At 42.9% G+C, this 13,954-nt stretch overlaps 1 protein-coding gene across 4 annotated transcripts in view; it reads right to left on the bottom strand.

The window, feature by feature from the left end:
• PKNOX2 (PBX/knotted 1 homeobox 2) overlaps positions 1 to 13,954 on the bottom strand; it is an 86,730-nt gene that overhangs the window by 23,054 nt on the left and 49,722 nt on the right. For 2 of the 4 annotated variants that reach the window (XM_084301533.1, XM_084301534.1), the window contains exons 3-4: positions 13,358 to 13,439; positions 4,874 to 4,982 (exon numbers count right to left, since the gene is read on the bottom strand). In XM_084301533.1, coding sequence (XP_084157659.1) covers positions 4,874 to 4,957 — 84 coding nt within the window. In that variant the 5' untranslated portion in view covers positions 4,958 to 4,982; positions 13,358 to 13,439. Of the gene's footprint in view, positions 1 to 4,873; positions 4,983 to 6,000; positions 6,102 to 13,357; positions 13,440 to 13,954 lie in introns of all 4 variants that reach the window. The other 2 variants (XM_084301535.1, XM_084301536.1) reach the window with 2 other exon arrangements.

Below are 13,954 nucleotides of genomic sequence, written 5' to 3'. Positions count from 1 at the left end.
TTAAATCAGCTGCAACATTTGTCTCGTGACTGAACAGAGGTTGCTCAAAGCAAGAAGGTGTGATTCTCTAGACACACAGGCAGTCTGCTTTCTTCAAAAATAATGGGAGCCTCTTCCAACTCTCTGGTGCGCTGAGCCCAGGGATGAGTCATTTTAGCAAAGCAAGCAGCCAGACAGAAAAGCAACTTTTTTTTTTGGTTCAAAACACCTGTCTTTATTGCCGATGCAGTCCCAGAAGGCTGCTGGGACAGGACGCACAATGCACCAGGGTTGAAAATCTACCATTAAAATTATGTCTGCTATGTAATAAATGGCTCTGCTAACTAATGACTTGCTTTTAAAAAGTGTGCAATTATTTTAGTTAAATAAATGTGAGTTTAATATGTGAAACGAGTCTACACCAGCACACATGCAAATCATTTCACATCCTCCTAGCATCACCCCCAAAGCACTCCCAAAACATCCATGCCCATGTGCACAGGATGTGTTTCCTCATTTGCACATGCTTGTGCACACATTTAAGGGTAATTTCCACTTAAGCTTAACATCGCATTAGAGAAATCTGCATTGTTTCCTGCCAGACTGCAGATGGGTCTCACATACACCATGCAACATGTTGCTTTACAAGATTTGGTTTTAAAAAGTAATTAAGAAAGCCTGGGGTAGAAGTTCAATCTCTTTGGGTTCAAATGCATCAGCACCCCCAACTCTCCAAACTTGTGCAGTTCTTAACTCAAAATCCCAGTGTAAAATTAATGCACAAAGTAGATGCTTTACCTGCTCTAGTGCTGAAATTCTGTAAAAATTAGCATTTGCCTGTTTTCCTCCATAAATCTTCTATCCTCCCCCAAGCTGGGTAGCAAAAAGAAGCCTCTGTGTCTTGCTAAATATTTTATATATGTTTATAAAGACTTGTGTGCATATGTGCAGATGCCCATGGTTGTCTTCAGCAAAACTCACCCTTATAGTCAGGGTCTTGGCATGGAAAAGCAGATTTCTCACCTTGTTTAAAAGCTGCGTAAACCCATGTTGGGCCCAACCTACGGCACCCGTTGGTTCTAAAATGTTTGACTTTAATATCTCCTGCCTGACCTTTCACTGCTGCTACGGCTCTTTTTAATCACTGTTATTGTTCATAACTCTGAATTTTGGCTCCTGTAAAGTCACCAAGCATCATGTAATTTCAAATGCTCACAACACAGAAGTAAGCTGCTGGATTGCCTTGATTTCCTTCCGTCTTCTCTCCCCTGGGAGAATACATAGTTTTGGGTAAAAAAGTGGGGTTCACCCTACCAGTTTGGGTTTCCGTCTTCTTTCTTCCAAATTTGTAACTAAAACCAAAATGCAAATATTGCATTTGCACAGCGCACAGCGCTCTGGCTGTGCCATTAAATACCTCCCCTTCCTCTTTTCTCATTTTTCCCTTTTTTCCTCCTTGCTAGCTCCACTGAGAATTACTTTACATTTTTTGGGGGGAAATGGCTATTTTTTTTCCTTTTCCCCTTTTTTTACTTTAACATTCATTTACCAGAACGTAGAAGCCCATTTCGTGTCCTCGCCGGCAGTTGGAGCCCCAAAATCCTGCCAAGTTGGCTGTTTGCAGCTGAGTCTGCAACTAATTGGGCTATTACTCACAAAAAAGCCTCCTCTGCGGCTGTTTCGAAGCCATTACCTCACCTTGGACTAAAGAAAATAATCCCCGTGCCTAATGCAACCTCTGATGAACAGCCCGGCCGTGCCAAGTCGGCAGAAAAAAATAGGAAAGGTTGCTCCAATGCAAGTGTTTGCAGACGGATGGGGGTGCCGGGCAGGGAGGAAGCCAAAAACATGGCTGAAAGGGGCTTTACAGGGATGAGAAGGGAAGAAAAATGCAGCCAGTTTCTGTCCCAGGAGCATGAGTGTCTCCATGGTGGGAAAATGGGGAGAAAATGCAGAAAAAGATGGGAAAAAGGGTCTGGATTTAGGTATAAGTGTAGGAAACAGAAAAAAATGCAGATAGGGATGTCATGCCTGCATTCTCTCCTCTGAGATGTCCTGCCCAGTAAATGCTGGAGTTTCGCACACAAGCTGCATCGGTGCATTTTTTTTTTCTTCCAGAAAACAGCCAAAAATATGCATGAGAGAAAAAAAATGTAAAATATCCCCATGCTTTCGTAAGCCTCCTGGTTAAAGCCAGGGGTGAATGCTGAGCTGAGGGAGCATCAGGGATTTCTGCAGCATCACTTGCTGCATCACCTCCCAGTTATATTCATATTTATATTATATTCTTCTTTTTTTGGTTCTTTAGGAAGAAAACGCTTTGCCAGAACCAGTGGCTGCTAGCCTGGCTCCCTGTCCGTGATCCAGGATGTCTTGCAGGTAACTGCAGCAATCCTTTTTGCTTCACTGTTTTGAAAACTATGGTCAAAGTAGTCCTATAGTATGTCAAGTCCTGAAAGCAACCACGGTGAAAGTCTTCAGGTCAAGGCAACCTGCTAAATTGGCATTATTTAACTTATTCATCAGCATTTCACAGTGAAATTTCTCAGCGTAACTGCGTGAAATCCATATGCCATTAATGCTGGTTCCAAGCCCAAAATGTGCCAAGGACACCAGTGTGTGTGTGTGTGTGTGTAAGGCTGATCCTAGTGAAAAATCGACATCTCCACCCAATTTTTAAGCTCCAACAACAATAGAGCTTCTGTTTTTGTTTGTGATATATCAGATACCATCCACAAAACACTTTTTCAGGACAAGCCTTCTTTCATCAGTTTCTGTGATTAAAATGAGAATGTATTTTTAAAACAACCTCTTTTTGCTAGCTATATTTGTCCAATTTTGACAACGAAATGGCCGATGACTTTCTGTTGTTTTTTCTTTTTAATTTACTATGGCAAACACATGGATTTTTATGCAGACTCCCTATTTCCAACAGGTAGAGTCACTTGGCGAGCGTGATCACGCTTGGTATAAATTATGCTCTGTGTTATATGCTGGTAGCAGAACCAGGTGATTATTACAGCATATTTTTCCTCTGAAAGGCAGCTTTTTCCATCACTTCTTCATTTTTGCACATTTCCGACAGTGAGGTTGATTGCTTGCATGGCCTCTACAGTAACAATATTAATGTAAAGCTCCCCCAAACCCCTTTTTTAGTATTTTTCTCCCCAGGATGGTCCCCTTGGTGAGACGAGTTTTGCAATATTGGTTGTAGCTCTTGTAATTGATGGTTCAACTTGTTTTCTTATTTACCACTGACCTCCCCATCTCTGCCCCATCTTTGGAAAGAGGAATAAACATGCAATTTGCTTTTCCAAAACCAAGAAATAACAAATCCTTCCATTTTCAGGTGAAGAGCTCACAGCAGCCACAGCATACAGGAAAAACAAAACAAACCAACCAACAAACCAAATAATAATAATAATAATAAAAAACCCAAACACAAAGTGCTCTTCACAGCAGCATTTCCTCTAAATCTCCTGAAATGAAGAAAAAATGCTTGATCAACCCCCTCAAAAGGATAAAAAAGAAGGTGTTCAGATGACAATGGTCCCAAGGGTGCCCAAATGCAACATTTTAAATGAAAATGGGGGTGCAGAAGGGACAGGGAAAGGTATAGGGGATGTCTCTGTAGGATGCCATGGAAAAGCTCTGCTATTTTAAAAGTCCCTTAAATTGCCCATTAGGACTAAATCGGTGTCCCTGCTCCCTGCTGCGTAAGCGAGAAAGGCACTGCGTTTCGACAGAGAGGCACTAAAAAAATAGGAGAAAGTGAGAAAGAAAAAAAAAAAAAGACGCTCTGAGCAGAGCAGTGGAGCGAGCAAATGATGACACAGAAGTTGGAGGAGCCATAAAAGCCCCACCGAGGCGTCATTTGCAAAAGTGACCTTTTCCCATCGAAGGAGACGAGCAGAAAGGAGGCCCGGGTGGCTTCGGGGGAGCGTAAAAGTCGTGGCAAGGCAGCAATTTATTTATTTTACTTGCAGGGAAGGGTCTCTATTTTTTTTCTTGGGGGGGATTTTCTGTTTTTGCAGTGACACCAGGATACAAATGGTGGAGAAATGCAGCAGGGCCACGCTTTGCAGCACATGCCCCTTTCAAAGTGGGGAAAAAATGATTTCCCATAAAAGCCCTAAAAAGCTGCCTTAAACATTGTGCCAGTTCAGTGCTTCATCCGGATCATTCACATTCAGTCTCCACAGATGGTCACTGCACCTCAAATCAGAAATATAGATTTACCCCCCAAAAGTTTGCAGTAGGCTGTGAGGAGTGGGATCGTCCCCAAAATCCGACCTCAGTGAAGCCCAAATCCCCACATCCAGCACGTTGGGGTGCTCTGTCTGAGTTTCTCTTGGAACAAATTGCTGTTCTTATAATAACTAACTCTGTAATGACGCTTGGAAAGGAGGTTATTTGACCCCTTGGAGCAACACTGTAGATGAAGTCTTTTTTTCCCTGAGACAGATTGCCAAAAGTGCCGTAAAATCAATCAAAATGCCATTCAAATTGCCTCAAAAGACACTTTACTGCAAAATATCGACACTGCACTGGGAGGCTGGACTGGTTGGGGACACTCATTGCATCAACAGAGGCAAGATGCACACCCAAGTATGCCACCAAGAAAACCCTGCAACCCCAAAATGAGCCAGAAATGGCTCATTATGGAAACAACAACAGCAAAAAACACAAGGGGGTTGTCCCCAGATCCTTTAATACTGCAACCTTGGATGCAGCGAGAGGGGTTTAATTTTTGCCAATCTCTGAAATGAAGAGTTTGAGGTGAAATATTTTATACTGCTCATATTTAGCAATGAGGGGTAAATAATGCATGAGAAGATAAGCTGGGCTGGGGGTCACAGAGAGTTTTTTGGGGGGTGCAGGTGCAGACACTCACCTGTGGGGTGTCTTGGTAGGGAGGAGGGGGCACCGTCTGGGTGGCCATCATCGTCAGAGCCGGCGCCGGGGAGACATGGTGCATCCTGGGTGGGAGTCACATCGAGAACCTGAGGGCAAGAGAAATGCTGCTGGATTAAGGGGAAAACTATTCCCCAAACCCTCCCAAAAGGGAAAAAACAAAAACAAAAACAAAAACAAAAAACAGAAAGGAGAGTGGCCAGGTGAGAGCAGAGCTCTTGGAAATGATGGCTGCAATTGGTGGAGCTCATTGCGATTTTCCCCATGTGAACCCCGGTGCACCCAGGGCTTTGCTTTCCACCCCTTGCTCCTATAGCTATGTGCCTATATGGAGATTTCCATTCCCTTTTCCCATTATTCTTCTTTTTGGGAAGCAGGAAAGGAAGTCAAAAATGCAAAATCTTCTCTTTCCTGAAACTACATACCAAAAAAAAGAACAACCTAAAAAATGATGTCTCTTTGCATTTTGCCACCATGGAGTAATGCTGTATGCTCAATCCGTTGCACACTAAACTTATGTTGAGTATCTGATGTTGTGTTGACCAATCCAGCTGGCTCCTATGTTGAGTTGACTGACCCCATGGCAATTGAACACACAGGAATGAGGAAAGTAGATTCAAACCTTTGCTTGATTTGAGCTAGGGAGATAACCCTGATGTTGTACAACCCAAATGGACATTCCTGAAGCCAGTGAAAGGGTGAGATATGCTCCCCTCAACCTCTCCTGAAGTTGCTGTTCTTTCTGCAAATGCATACCTATTTGGGGAGGGGTGGGGGTGGAACAGAGTTTTATTGGAGGTATCTTCAGGCCCCATGGCAATGGGCAAAGAAGAGAGACACTGTGACGGAACAAATTTGCAGAGGAGCTTTTGGCTGGACACGGTCTCCAAGATAGACCTGACGGCCAAGAGCAACCAAAGAAGCAGGTCTTTGCTCAAAAATGCCTCTTATTATTTGGTTGCAGATGGAGGGTGGCTTCAAAAAGCAAGCCAATAAACTTGCTAAAATAAATAAATAAATAAACAAGCAAGCAAACAACAAGCCAACCAACCTACAAAAAAAAAAAAAAAAAAAAAAAAAAAAAAAAAAAAAAAAAAAGCAACCCACCACCATCCTGGGTCCTCTCTGAGGCTCTGAGCTCTGTATTGAGTAAATTCACAAAGCCACCTGGCGAAATCTCCCCAGAACTTCCAAAGGTGCATTTCTCCCTGCAAAACAAGGCACAGCTCATTTTTGTCAGAGATGATATCTCTCAAAGACTTCGCTTGGTCACTCTGCCTGTCATTGAGCTGTGCTGGCTTCTCATCTGGAGAGGAGCCCCATGCAAAGTCCTCTGATATTGCCAACGGATCTACCAGTAAAAAGTGATAGAGTTGCTTCTGCAGTGCAACACTGACCCATGGGAAGAAATGTTCTCACCCAGGGCACAAGAGCAGAGGTGGGTTTGGAGTCTTCAGATCAGTCCCCACAGTCATTCAGCGGTAGATCTGCAATATTCTAGTCTTCTCCATGAGGCTTTGGGCTTTATAGGAACCACAGGGCACCAAGATCACAAGAGGCTATGTCCATGCGGAAAGCTGAGTGCTATCTACATGGCACGATTGTTAACCACCCTTATTGTTTTGAATGAATAATTAAAAAAAAAAAAGCAACGTGCACACACTTTGCACAAGTATGGTGCCCCACGAATAGCTTATTAGGAGAGCACGCCCAAAATGCTGTGCATTGGGAAGGCAGAGTGGGGTCCTTGCATGACACAAACATCTTGAAGAAGGCTATTGTATTTATGGGATTAAAACCCTAGAATCATAGAATCTCCTGAGATGGAGAGGACACATGAGGATCATTGAGTCTAAGTCCTGAAATTATGCTTTTTATCTTTTTTTTCCTCTAGCAAAATTATCTGCTCCTTCCAGCTTAGAATCTGTGGGGTCAGATGTTAAAATTTGGTTTACGGCTCTGGCATCCCCATCCTCAAGAGGCAGTGCAAAAGCCCCTGGGGGAAATGGCTTCACCAGAAATTGCTGCAGCCTGGAGAAAAGCAGAGTTCAGCATTCTGGCAGGCCAGACATCTTGGTGGGAGACTGAAAAAAAAAAGAACACACACCCAGAGATGGATATCTGGGGGGAAAAACCCTGCTTGGCATTTATTGTTCATGCTGGGAGCAAGCCTACCTTTAGCAGGTGGCAATTTATTACAGGGTGTGGGCTTTTTGGCTGAATATATTCCCAGAAGGTGGCAGTCCGGAGCCCAATTTAATTGCTGAATATCATCTAACCTGCTCACTAAATCAAGCCATTCTTTGAGGCTTTACGGGCGTTGATTTGTTTGGAGAATAGGACTTATAGCCAAATATAAAAAGGGATAAAAATGAGAGACAGCTGTTGCTGATAGCGGTATATTTATCTCAGGGAAACAAATGCACTTGGGCGCCGTAAATATCCAGGGAAGTGGCTGGCGCCCACGGAAGTGCCGGACGGGTGCCTTGTGTGGGAGCCCCCAGCCATGAATCTCAGGATAACAGTGCAAAGCTGTCAGCACTTTCCTGCAGCCACAAAGATTTATTGGCAGTGAGGCGCTTCTTCTAAGCACAGGGAAGGTTCAAAAGCTGCTATACTATGCATTAATCCTTATTTTTTTAACATCTTCTCCCCCCCTCCAAATGATTTTAAGTGAGTGAGCTCTTTGCTATAATCATCCAGAGGACGAAAGGAGATATGGGAGGATGCACAGGGCAACAACCAACCCTACCAACACCTTACAGACCAGCTCAAGCAAATGGTCACATCTTGGGAGATCAGTGAATTTTCAGGGAGCCGACGAGGGCAGAAGGAGTAATTGCAGTCCCCTTACAGGGCATCACATGGAGCAGAGAATTTTTGAGCAATAAAGTCAATAAATGCTCTTTTCATTTCCAGAAGGGGCAGTACTTCAGGTTTTGGCTGCAACCTGAGATCAAAGTATCCTAAATTTCCTTATGAAATAAAAAATACTTTAGCTACCACTGAAATATTGCCATTGAATTGGAAATATATTTCCTGAAGAGCTTGTGTCTACCTAAAAGAGTTGCAGCTCAGAAAGATTTATAGGCTGCTTTTTGCCAGCCATATATCAGCTCCTTTTTCAAATTAAAATAATTACAATGAGTTGAGAAATCATCTTTTCACAGTGGCCACTGATGCTTCAAAATGTTTTAAAAAATCTGAGTATTACCAACAGTCATCTGCCATCCTGGAGGTGAAGAGGAAATAATCCCTGACCTGTGCGATTAGCAGAACTGCTATAAAACTGTATTAGAAGTAGCACCAAATGTGAAAAAAAAACATGTTGTTGGACTCCACGTTACCATTTTCTGTGGATAACATTAATATTAGCTTTGCAAGATACAACTGTTGTTTCCAAACCAATGGAAAGTAGGGATCATTTTTTCCAGCTAATTCAACAGCTTCTCCCCTGCAGCATGTGATTTGTAAGAGAGGATTCAAAGTGGAAAACCATAAAGCCGGGTTTTCATGCATTTCCCTTTATTTTCCCAAAGTTGCAAAATTATTCAAGGCACTTCAGTGTGTTTTTCCAGGCACAGGAAGGTATTTCAGTGTATTAGTGGAAAATTACTTTTCTAAAAGGTGTTGGTTTTTTTTCAAACTGGGGGTTCGCAATGATGGTGTGTTAGTCATGCTCCGCAAGGGGCTGCTAGTTTTTTATGCCACTGTCTTCACAGAGGGGTTACGCATGCTGATGTTTATGATATATGCATTCATTATATATGTATATATAAGTTAAAATGAAGAAATACGGCTGACAGGAAGGGAGAGGAACCTCCAGAGAACTATACATCTTGCTCTGAAGCATGAGCAGGGACAGGTTCACCCTCTGCAGGTGACAGCATCCATCTGCTTGCCTGTAAAGCGAATCAGGAGCGACTCTCCTCCCCCAGACACCAAATTTATATCTGCTGTCTGAACCTCCCCCTGCCGCCAACCTTCAGTGTCAAGATTCACCTATCTCCCTGAAAACAAAAGTTTCCAGCTGCAGATGAACACCATCTTTTCACAAGCTGTTAAAATAACCCCCTACTGCCACCCTGAGCTCACTAAAAACACACCTGATGCTATTAAATGGTCAAAAATGGGGAATAAACACATTTTTCAAGATATTACCCATTCTCAGTTGATTCTCATGATTCCTCCCTACCAAGTGGGCTTGCATGATGCCTCATTACAGGTATGTGCCAGAAATACCACTGGGCCAGCAAATATACATACATATACATATATATATACATCTATATATACATCTATATATATATATATATATATTAAATATTTGGTAGCCAGATTTCCTTTACTCAATTCCAGGAGAGTTTTTGCACCAGGAGCAGCCAAGACACCAGTTCCCTAAATGCTGACCTTCGCAATATTCCTGACATCTCATTATTGAGTTATTTCCCAATGCAAAAAAAAAAAAAAAAAAAAAAAAAAAAAAAAAAAAAAAGCAAACCAAGCTTGGGCTTCCGCTGTTGCCATGGTCTAAAGAAGGTTGGGATTTGGTATTTCTTCATGATAAACCCGTTTTCTTCTCCTAGAAATGTTATTGACTGATATGTAAGCACCAATAAAAGAGAGAGGGACACGCTGCACTGCTGGGGATGCCAAAACACACTTGCCGAAAAACAACTAACTTCCCCACAGGATGGGAAATCTCTCCCCTGGCGGGGGAAAAAGCATTTTGTATTTGCAAATCACCCCCAGTTCCAGCTGCATGGAAAGGAGTAGGTGTGTGGGGGGGAGCTGCGGTGGTGCATTTCTGATGAGAACAACAATTACCACTAAATACTTCTCTTCTCTCCAAAGATACCCATCCCTGCTGCCAACTAAAATGCTCCAGGGATATCTCTGCAACATAAACACAAGAATAAAACCTGCAAAAGCCAGTCAGAGCTTTAGTAGACAAGGTTAATGTACCTTGAACGGCAGCATTAAACAACTTTGTTCTTTTTTTAAGTGGAGAGCTGAGATACCTACACACGTTTTAAAGTGTTACTTTTATAGAGGGAGACCATTAAAGCACCTTCCAAAAAAAGCTGAGGGAAAAAAGCACAGGGAAACATCAAAGAGGCTTCTTCAAAGTAACATGAAAATACTTGAATTTTGGGCAATACAGCCCCTAGCCCAGCAAAAGTTCCCAAAAGAGCAGATTGTGAGTTTTTTTTGGAGGGCAAATTGAAAACCTTTGAAGTGAAACATAGCTGATGATCCTAAAAATGTGCAAACATCCTCATGCCAGACATGAATTGTCCGGTAAAAGGTTCTGATTACTTGGAGAGTATTAACAAAAATAGGGAGCAGATTAATTTTCTAACAGTTTTTTGCTGCAAGCAATTAAGTGGGAATAATTTATGATTAAAATCTTGCCCAATGCTTTCAAAACTTGCCTTACACACTTCATTTTTTACTGCAACCTGCTAATTCAATGACAGAGGAACTGCTGCACAGCCACATTTACAGCATCCAAACACCAAATTTTGATCCCACACCAGTCCCAAAATGGGGAGGTTTCACTCCAAAGTCCCAGCCAGGATCAGACCTTGTCACAGAGCTTTTTTGAGGACAAGGTTAATCCTGTTCAGCAGAAGTTTAACTGCCAGCTACATTTTTCCATCCTGCAGTCCATCACCAATTTCTCAGTCGGCGCAAACATTGCAAAGTGTGGATCATACCAGCACCGGTGCAAAAGCCAACCCTGATACTCCAAAGATCCTGGCAAAAATCTGACCACAAACTACGCAGTCGGGAGCAGATAACAGGCAATGGCTGTTTGCAACCATTGCTGCAGCCCATAACCATCTTGTGAGTGACAGTGCAGTTTGTAGTAAAACCTTTTTCAGGTGTCCACGCTTGCAGTTTTCACACAAATCTCCCAACACCTCTGTGAATGATTACAATGGGTAAATGCCAGTGGAAACCCGCTTTTTGATCAGATTGCAGGAATTGGATTAAAACAGCCCACCTTCCCTGACTTCAGACATGTGGGTGGTGAGACATGCACAGGAACCAAAGCAAAGATTTCCCTGCTTGTGGAAAGCACCAAAAGCAGAGTAATGCTATGGCACACCTATAAAACCCTTTTCTCACTTAAAACTGCCTTGTTTCTTACTAAATTCTGCTAACACGCTTGTAAATTTTCCCTTTGGGAGAGGGAAAGAAATCCCTTTGGAGCCGGCTGTTTTCTTCTTTCCCATATGGCAGATAAATCAGAGCTCCCAACTCGCTGAGTTTCTGCTTCACATCCCTCTGCTGCAGCTCTCCATCTTCTCCCTGTCTTGCCTCCCCCCATGGAAATGGATGTGGATTTTTACGTTTTGTTTTTTTTAACTGTGTAATTCCTGATGAGAAATGGCTCTCCAGACCACAAGACACAATGAGCTTTTCCTTGACAAAAAGAAATTCTAGGCTTTCTGGCATCAGCAGAGTGCTGTCCATGTCCCAGAGCCAACACATTGCAGCTTCTGCTACTGAAACTCAACCCAGACATCAATGACTGTGATGTGAGCCACTAGATTAATTGTTCCAATTTAAATATCTTTCATTTGCCCATTTGAAAGCTTTTTCCCCCCATATTTCCAGCCTTCATGACAAAAGAGCACTTTGAGACATGATGTGGTGATTTATACAGTCTCCAGCTAACTAGGGAGTTACAAATAGTTTTGAGCTCCTTTAAGCTTGTTTGATATTTAATACAGTCTCTTCTCCATTTTACTCTAAATGGTAGACCCCAAAATATGTGAGATGGAAGTAAAAGCCTAGTTTGAACTCAACCCAATAAATGAAATGTGTATAAAACAAGACTGTGAAATGTTTAGGGTGTGAAATGTGCCATTTTTTTTTTTGTACAGTGAAAAAAGGCACAACCTAGCCTCAGAGCTGCATCTCCACAGATGTGCAGGCTTCAAGAGGAAAGCGGAAAACGGGTTGTCCCTGGAAAACACGGGGGCCAAGGGGAAACACCATCTCAGAAGGTGGCTTTTGGGGTAGATAATTTCTATCATTAACTGCCAAGAGCAACATCAGCCTTCTGCTCCAGAAGATATTGAAGCATGCGCCCAGCATCATGTCTTTCCATACCTTCAGTGGGATATGTCTGCATGCTCTCGCCACAGTCTGCTGCATATACTGGGTCTGGCCTCCTTGCTGGAGGCCAGGCTGTGCCCTCCATGGACATGTGCTCTTGTTTTCCATATCCTTGGCTTCCTCCAGAGGAGCAACCCAATGTCCCCAAAGCAATCTGTAGGGCACTGAGCCCTATAAGCACCAGGCAGCTCACATCAAAATACTCATTGCAAAGACAGCATCAAGGTATGGAGGATCGCCCCCAAAAGAAGTACACGTGGTGACCCCAAGCCCTCATGAATGAACCAGAGAAGCGTTTTCAAGGTCAACCCAACTTACACCTTTAATAGAAATGGGGCAAACCCACATCCAATCTGGAATTATGAGAAATTCAGCCACTTCATCACACACTTAATGCTGTTTTTTTTGGCCAAGGGAAGGTCACTGGTGAAAACTGGGGCTAAAAGGGCAGTCCAGGGAAAATAATCCTGCCATTATTGGCTGCCATTTATTAGAAGTGCTGTCAGAGTAGGCAAAACTCAAAGAAAAGAAGCCAAAGGTCTTGCACTGTGTTCTGCCATTCAGCAGACGAAGTAAAGCTTCACTTTGAGCTGGAAGAACAGAAATAGCTTTGGGGTTTTCCCCTGAGATGTGCCCACTCTAATCTTCACTGATTTAGGAAGAGATAAAGTGCCTTTCTAGGACATATGCACAAATCAAAAGTAGCACCTCCGTTTTCAGTCTGTTTTGTTAATGACCAAAGATTCCTCTGTGCTCCGTTAGGAGGGAAGTTGCAGCCAACAGAGATTTATTTTCTTTGTCACCCTCTGGGTGCCTACAGTTTTGGCACAGAGCTAACACATTTGTCACTCTGTCAAGCCCTAATTTTAGTGATTGGGTCTGACTAAAGAACTCTGAGACCCTTGGTTTCATATACATCTTATTTTAAGCTCTGTGTTCAAGTTATTTTTAACTGGTGACCATTTCTCCATATCCTACTGATCTGCCAATATTTTGCAGTGATAACAGCCCATATTTTGGGTATTTTTAAATAGAAATCTGTGTTTTGCTCTAGGCTAGCCATGGTGTTATGGCTTTTAACAACGTGTTCTCAATACTTGAGCTTTAAAGCAAGATTCCCTGAGCTGCCTGATTTCGAAAATAAATAAATAAATAACAGAAAACTCAGCAAAAATATGTAATTCCCCTCTAAATGCTCACTGAAGAAGGAAAGAGGCAACAGGGGTACCAGGAAAGAGCAGAAATCCCCCAAATAAAGCCCCACTGAGGTCACCGTGTCCCTGTCAATTAATATATATCATTACCCTGTTAATATAAAATGAAGCCACTTTACCGTTTGGGGGGTGCTCAGGGAGCTGCTGTCCTTCAGGTGCTCTCCTGCAGCCCCAAAAGCAAGACTTCTGGGTATGCACGGCCTGGGAAAGTAAATGGTGAAATATTGAATACTGAAAGAAAACACTGAAATGACAAGATTAAATATTAAGCAGAGGATGAAGCTTTCTGTGCTAGGTTCTTTGGCATCATCAGTGAAGCCACTGTGGCCATCGCCAACAGGCAAGTCTGCTCTTATAGCATGCATTTTCCAGGATGGGGCAGAAAGTAGAACCAAGGAAAATACAGGTGGGAATAGTCCCTTGGAAAAGCTTTCCCCCCTGGGAAAGCTGGGCCAATGGCTGAGCTAGATCAGACCCCAGGGACATGTCCAGGCAGCTCTGGACATCTCCAAGGAAGGGCAAAAATAAATCAGAGTTTTAGAGGGTGAACCAAGATGTGTCTGGAAAATGAAGATGTGCTCGTTGCCAGTATATCTGCAAAGGAATATCTGCCAGTATGTCCTGTCCTGTCCCTTGCTGTTCCTCAGTGGTGGCAAATCCCCGGCATGGGATCTCACAGTGGGTTAGCAGTATGATATGGGTCTGAAATGGAGAAA

Source organism: Netta rufina (assembly GCF_964035555.1).
Source record: "Netta rufina genome assembly, chromosome: 25".
Classification (NCBI taxonomy): domain Eukaryota; kingdom Metazoa; phylum Chordata; class Aves; order Anseriformes; family Anatidae; genus Netta; species Netta rufina.
Note: the sequence above shows the minus strand (reverse complement) of the source record. Positions and strands in the feature narration are given on the sequence as shown.